Below are 7068 nucleotides of genomic sequence, written 5' to 3' on the forward strand. Positions count from 1 at the left end.
ACTTGACTGGGTGACAGTAGCCTCACTTCCTCGCCTTTACATGGGGAGGTGACAGCAGCACCGCTCCCCGGGCTTCCTGGGTACGCATGAGCAAATGTAATGAAAGTATTTACAAAGTGCATGGGCTATTGTACGCACCCAGTCAATTCTTATTTATCACCAGGAACTAAAACCAATCAAAAGTATCAATAGACAGAGACCTAAGAAGCAACCAAAACCAGTGCAGATGCCTGAGGAGCAGCAAGGCCAGCGTGGTTGCTGGCTTTGACCTGTGAATGTGACTGTGAGCTTCCCTGTGGCCACATCAAACAGGGAAATGCAATGTTGTAGCACCTGAATTACTAAGAATGAGGAAACAGCCCAGTTCCTCAGGAGAAGCACTGCTGCTCTTTTGCTGAATTCTCCTGGGCATTTCTCACCGAGCAGGGGGCTTCCTAAAGGGCGCCCGAGAGAGGCAGTGGGTGGGCATGGGTCCCGGACTGGGATACACACGGCATCGTAGGTGTGATTGTCACATGGAGCCATGTGTAGGCACCGCGAAGGAAAGGAGAAGGGAAACCCTGCACGGTGGTTCAGAGAAGGCAGCTCCATGGGAGGAGCAGGAATGTGACGAAAGTCTGAGCTCTCCGGGTTCAAAGTGAAGGCTTAAAGAGCTCCAAGGGGTGAGTGGCAGGACTGGGGACCGCTAATCCCTCAGGGAAGCAGGGGGAGCCCAAGACACTGCTCGCTGGGGTCCTTGGAGGTCCAACTTCCCAGCTGTGTGGCCTTGGGCGAGTCGGCCCCCCTCTCTGAACCTCCATTTTTTTGCACCTGGCAGTTAGATTTACCCCTTCGGGGCTGTCAGGAGCACTGCATGGAGCCTGGCAGAGCAGTGTTGGGCGTATACTGAACGTTCCAATAAATGTTGGCTGTGTGTATACAGAGAAGACGCATTTGTAGTTACACATGCTTTTTTCAGGAGCTTCCTGATTGTTTGTTGAAGGAACACAAATAACTAGAACTTTATAGCTCTTTATCATTTACCGTTGGCCAAGGGTTCACTGCCGCTTCACCTGACCTTCCCGACAACACGAGGGAGACACTCTTACCCCTATTTGAGGGACAAGAGATTAGAACTTAGAGAAGCAAAATCCTTGCCTGTGTCACCCTTGATCCGCCCTTAAACCCAGAAGTGGGGAGGTAAGTGGAAAGGACGTGAGGGTCCTATGGCCTTTCCAGCCCCTCCTCCCTTCCCAGGCAAAGTTCATTTTAGGAGGGCCTTAAGAGTAGAATCCTGGGACTGGAAAAGCATAGTGCTTGCCCTGTTCTAAGAGCTTCACAGGTGACATTCAAGCCTCACAGCCATCCCATGAGTTAGAGACTGTGGGGATCACACCCATTTTACAGATAAGACAACTGAGGTGTTGAGAAGCTAACTGACTTGCCAATGGTCACAAGAGGTTCATGTAGACCCAGGATTTGGGAGCTGGCAGCCTGGTTGGGCCGCGGAGTCTGTGTCCTTGACCCCCTGCTCTATGGCCTGGGTTGGCGCAGAAACAGGCTCAGGGTGGGAGGGATGTGTGTTGGGACAGGCCGAGGGCAGGCGTGTGATGAAATACTCTCCCGGGGAGGGCTGAGGGGCTCAGGGGGAGAGCACAAGCCAACTGGGGACACTGACTCACTTGATTCCTAGTCGGCTGAGGGGGTGGACGGACAGACATGCCTAGAGGATGTCAGTGTCACCCTGTGCCACCTCAGCCTGCCCACCCCCATCCCTGCTTACCGATGAGAAGACGTAGCCTCTGCCCCCGAGCTGTTCCCAGCCCAGCTGGAGAGCCAGACATGACGTTATCTGTGTCCAGTGCCTGTCTGTAGACGCTTGGAAAGTGCTGGATCCCCACTCCTCTTCGCCTTCCTCTTGGGTTCAGATGTGTGCGCCCCCGCCCCCCCAGCCCCACAGCCAAGGAGGGAGGCATGCTGGGGGCAGGGAGATAATCCCGCCTGCTGCAAGAAGCATAGGACAGATGCGCAGGCTGGGGGACGCCCCCCTCCAGGCTCCTTCGGGCTTCCTGGCCTTGCTCCAGCCCCAGCACACATCTGTCCTGTGCCTTGTGACTGGCCGTGAGCCCCTGCGGGAAGGGACCCAAGGAAGGCACTTCCACGTGCCTGGGGCCTGCACAAGCTGGCATAGGGAAGGAGGACATGGTCATTTCGTCTTCAAGGCCACTCTCGGTGACTGTCATCAGACCATGATTTTGGGGGCAGCATGTAGTGACGGTGAGAGCCCTTGTTCTGCAGACCTGGTCTTGAACACCGGTCACATTTTGCCCCAGTTACAGGGGGTGGGGGGTGCCGCACTATTTCCATCTCCTCTCTGCATTCCAGGGGTCACAAGAAGCCCCAGGGAACCCCTCACTGGGCATGTCTGGACTGTCCTCCCAGCCTGCGGAGTAAGTTGATACCCACGTGGGGTGACACTTGAATTCTGAGTCCCTTGAGCCTATGATGCTCAAGGGAATTGTCCAAGTGGCTTTTATTTAATAAAAACAAAAGATGACTTTTCTGCCATAAAATACAACCTCAAGCCCATTAAGGACCAACAGTGCATTTCTGCAGTGGAAGGCTGGAGTTATTTATAATGAAGCATTGATTGGCAGTCGTGCGAGCTGAGCGTCTGGTTTGGAGCTCATGTGTCGGGATGGGAAGAGCTTGAGTGGTGGAAGGTGTTTGGGTGTCCAGCTATCAGAGCCCCATGTTCAAAGCCCAGCCTGGAATTCAGCAGTTCCCCCACGGGGCCCTAACAGAATCACTAATATTTTTTGAGGGTTTATGATGCGCCAGCAACGAGCTGATGTGCCCTATTCCCGGTGCCTGCAATTTTTATTTCCGTCCTGCGAAGGAGCGCATGTTCCCATTTCATGGATGAGGAAACAAAGGCTCCAAGAGAGGTCACATAGCCAAAGCCACATGGGTGAGGTGGTCGAGGTTGGGTTTGAACCATGCCCGTGGGCACACCTCCAAGACCTCCCAAGCTTGCCAGCTCCCCAGAATCTCAGGGTGTTCCTCCTTAGAGTGGGAAAATCCCCAGCAAAGTTGTTCTGGGAATTGGCCCATGTGCCACTTAAGTCGCCTGGCACATGGTAGGTGCTCGGTGAGTGGATTCGTGGCCATGTCCTCCCCAGACTGCTGCGACACAGGTCTGTGTGTGATCCATGGCCCCCACGGAGCTCAGGGTACGCCCGGAGGAAGGATGCTTCTCTCTCTCTGGGCCTCAGTTTCCCCAGATCTGAAACAAGAGTCCCCACGCCGGCCTCTGAGAGGCCCTGGGAAGACAAAATGAGGGAATTATTCCTTGGCATGTAGTGGGTGTTCAGGGCCATTTGTCCTCTGTCTTCCGGGTAACGGGATGGTGTTTTCTGGGCTGTCCTGGCAGCAGACCTGCGTGGAGCCGTCTGCGCACTCTCCCCCGTGCCTTCCCCTGCACCCACCCCCGACTCAGGCCCTCCTCTGTGGATGTGCTGGGTGGGGTGGGGGTGAGGTTGGGATGAAGGGTCCGGTGCTTCATCTGGTTTCGAGGGGCTCGGCCACTCCCCGGCCTCCACCCTTGGGTATCATTCGGCCTTTCTGAGCCTCTGCTTCCTCCTCTGTGTACTGGGAGCAGTGACGACAGAGCCTGTCCCTGGCTCTGAGTCCACCCAGGCTCCCACCCCAGACCTGGCTCCAACCCCTGCCTCTCTGTTCTTTTCCTGCAGGTGTCTCTAGCTGTGCCCAGGGACTGACGGGCCGAGGACCCCATCGGAGAGCCTTGGACACGCTAACCGAACGGTGAGGGGCTTTTGTGGTTGCAACTAGCGTCTCCAAAGGCCACACCAGTGGGGGACCCGTGACAAGGGGGGAGCACTTGGAGAATGCCAGCCAGCTGTCTCCTGGGTTTGGGAAACATGGAGGGACCCGAGCTCCCAGCACTGCACTCCCCTCCTACATTGCACCGAGCATCATCACCATTTTACCATGAGTTGAGGAATCTGATGAATGATTGTCTCCCTCACTAGACTGTAAGCAAAGGGGAGGGTCCCGGAGAGGCAGCAAAACAGGGTGGTAAAGAGGCTCGACTCTGAAGCTGGGTGTGGCTCCCGGCTCTGCCTCTTCTTCGGCCGTATAACCTCAGGCAAGGGACTTAGGCTCCCTCTACCTCAGCTTCCCTGTCTGTGAAATGGGGTTTGTAGTTAAGTAAGCACTTAAGCCATCAAGATACCGAACTGGCCTGGCCCCGAGTCAGGCAGATCCCCGGCGGCCTTGCTGGTGTTGGCCAAGCCCTTGGAGCCAGTCGCCATCACGCTTCCCCACTGACCCCTGTCTCCCCTCGCAGAGAATGGGGGACGAGGATTACAACACTTCCCTCACCTACGATGACTACCCGGACGATTTTGACCCCATCATGGTCCTGGAGGAGTCTTCTCCCCTGGAAGGCACAATGGCCAGGATCTTCCTGGTGGTGGTCTACAGCATCATCTGCTTCCTCGGGATCCTGGGCAATGGGCTGGTGATCATCATTGCCGCCTTCAAGATGAAGAAGACGGTGAACACGGTCTGGTTCCTCAACCTGGCCGTGGCGGACTTCCTGTTCAACGTCTTCCTCCCGATCCACATCACCTACGCTGCCCTGGACTACCACTGGGTCTTCGGGACGGCCATGTGCAAGATCAGCAACTTCCTCCTCATCCACAACATGTACACCAGCGTCTTCCTGCTGACCGTCATCAGCTTCGATCGCTGCATCTCCGTGCTCCTCCCCGTCTGGTCCCAGAACCACCGCAGCGTGCGGCTGGCCTACGTGGCCTGCATGGTCATCTGGGTCCTGGCTTTCTTTCTGAGCTCTCCCTCCCTGTTCTTCCGGGACACGGCCCATGTGCACGGGAAGATAACCTGCTTTAACAACTTCAGCCAGTCGGCGGCCGGCTCTGCCCCGTGGCCCACTCACTCCCGCCTGGACCCCGTGGGCTTCGGCCGGCACACAGTGGTGACCGTCACCCGCTTCCTCTGTGGCTTCCTGGTCCCCGTGCTCATCATCACGGCCTGCTACTTCACCATCGTCTGCAAGCTGCGGCGCAACCGGCTGGCCAAGACCAAGAAGCCCTTCAAGATCATCATGACCATCGTTACCACCTTCTTCCTCTGCTGGTGCCCCTACCACACCCTCCACCTGCTGGAGCTCCACCACACCGCCGTGCCCAGCTCCGTCTTCAGCCTGGGTCTGCCCCTGGCCACTGCCATTGCCATTGCCAATAGCTGCATGAACCCCATCCTGTATGTCTTCATGGGCCAGGACTTCAAGAAGTTCAAGGTGGCCTTCTTCTCCCGCCTGGTCAATGCTCTGAGCGAGGACACGGGCCACTCCTCCTACCCCAGCCACAGGAGCTTTACCAAGATGTCATCAATGAACGAGAGAGAGACCAGCATGCTTTGAGGCCCATCTGGGAACCCCGATGGACAGACACTCTGGCCTTGGAGGCCGCAAACTCTGCCTTCTTGAGACCATGGAAGAAACCTCCCCAGGACACACTGACACCCCCTGTAGTTTGCATGGTGTTGACTGGCATTTTGAGCTGGGAGTCCAGGGCTTGGAACTCCTTTGTTCGAGTGGCCTGATGGACTGGGCAAGCCATGTCCTCTCAACCTTGGACTCTTTCCATGAGGATCTGGGGTCTGGGGGAGGCAGGGAGGGAGAAGAGCTCAGGCCCTCAAAGGAGGCTGACTGAAGATACTCACCCTTGAACTTTCCAGGGTGATGGTGCTTTGCGGGGCCTTAGCTGTTTGGGAGATGGGATGGTGCCAGCCCCTCGCCCCAGGCCCTGCTCGCACCTTGCCTTTGTTTCCTGGGGGCCGGGTCATGGCAGGCAGCATCATCCGCAGTTTCCACCCCATCCTGGGCCTGCCCTTCTTTCCCTGGTCCACCGACCCCGGCTGCCGGTGCTCAGAATAAAGCACGCCAGGGCGGGGGGCCAGGGAAGGAGGGCCTGTCCTCCTCCTCAGCTTCCTTCGAGCCTTGCCCAAGTCAGCTTCAGGAAACAAGCTGGGGTTGTCCTGCAGGTTGAAGAGCGGGTCCAAGGTCTCAGTCACGGAACTCAGCGGAGCCTGCAGCCTGGGCCCTTGTCCTGTGCTGCTGAGAGGCAGGCGGTGGGGCCCGCCCAGGAGCAGCCCTGTTGCCGTTTCTCAATGAGGCCTGACACCTTCCCGTGCTACAGTGTCATTATCCCACTTACAAGTGACAAAGAGGACGTTCCTTTTCGGGGTGGGGATGGGGAGTAACTCACAGTGACACGCAGCTAGCCGGAAGCCAAGTTAAGAGGTGAAGCCAGCTCTGTCTGGCTCCAGAACCTCTGTTTTTTTTTTTTTAATGGAGGGTGTATCTATTGAGAATATTCTAGACTCTCATGATAGCCTACATTTACTTAGCATGCCCTATGCTAGACACTGTCCATGTGTTATCTCATTTACTCCCCTCTGCCCCGGCAGGCCTGAGTTAGGTACGGTTATTACTTCCCTTTAACATATGACGGATAGCTGCAGCTCAGAGAGGTTAGGTAACTTGCCTAAGGGCGTCCAGTGGGTCTCTGCCAGAACCTGGATTCGAAAACAGGTCTTTCTGGCTCAAAGAAGGCTGTAGAATCAGGGTGCGGAGAGAGGCTTGGGGTTTTGACCATAAATATCTATTACTTGGCAGATTCATATAAACCTCTTAATAGCGCATAACCCAGGCTTGCAAAAAGTTTTTCAAAATGACCCAACACGGCAAAGAAAGTACACTTGGCCTCCAGTCTCCTGACACCCACCCACACGTGCCCACCGTGGTTCCCATTTGCTGCACCCCCGGCAACCTCCAGGGAAGGCGGGGTGGGGAGAGAGGCTGGGCCAGAGGCGGTCTCCAGTGGGCCTGAGGCCCTCCAGCCTCTGAGTGTCCACGTTCTCTTGTCTTCCATGTGCCGCCGTTGTGAAGCCAATTCCCTGACAAGATGCAGTGAACACATGTAATGTCTACACAACGCTGGGCAAGTTCCCGAGGCCACGGGCTGTTTGGAAATCACACCT

The 7068-nt window shown here is 56.3% G+C and overlaps 1 protein-coding gene across 1 annotated transcript in view; it reads left to right on the plus strand.

Moving 5' to 3' along the window:
* The window catches only part of CMKLR1 (chemerin chemokine-like receptor 1), a 45778-nt gene extending 39046 nt beyond the window's left edge, over nt 1-6732 (plus strand). Inside the window, exons 2-3 of the mRNA XM_032847401.1 lie at nt 3732-3804; nt 4349-6732. Of these exons, the coding sequence (XP_032703292.1) occupies nt 4352-5446 (1095 nt within the window). The 5' untranslated portion in view covers nt 3732-3804; nt 4349-4351 and the 3' untranslated portion in view covers nt 5447-6732. The remainder of the gene's footprint in view (nt 1-3731; nt 3805-4348) is intronic.
* Nucleotides 6733-7068: the final 336 nt, after the last annotated feature.

This window comes from Lontra canadensis, unplaced genomic scaffold, assembly GCF_010015895.1.
Source record: "Lontra canadensis isolate GAN:19392208 unplaced genomic scaffold, GSC_riverotter_1.0 scaffold187, whole genome shotgun sequence".
Lineage (NCBI taxonomy): Eukaryota > Metazoa > Chordata > Mammalia > Carnivora > Mustelidae > Lontra > Lontra canadensis.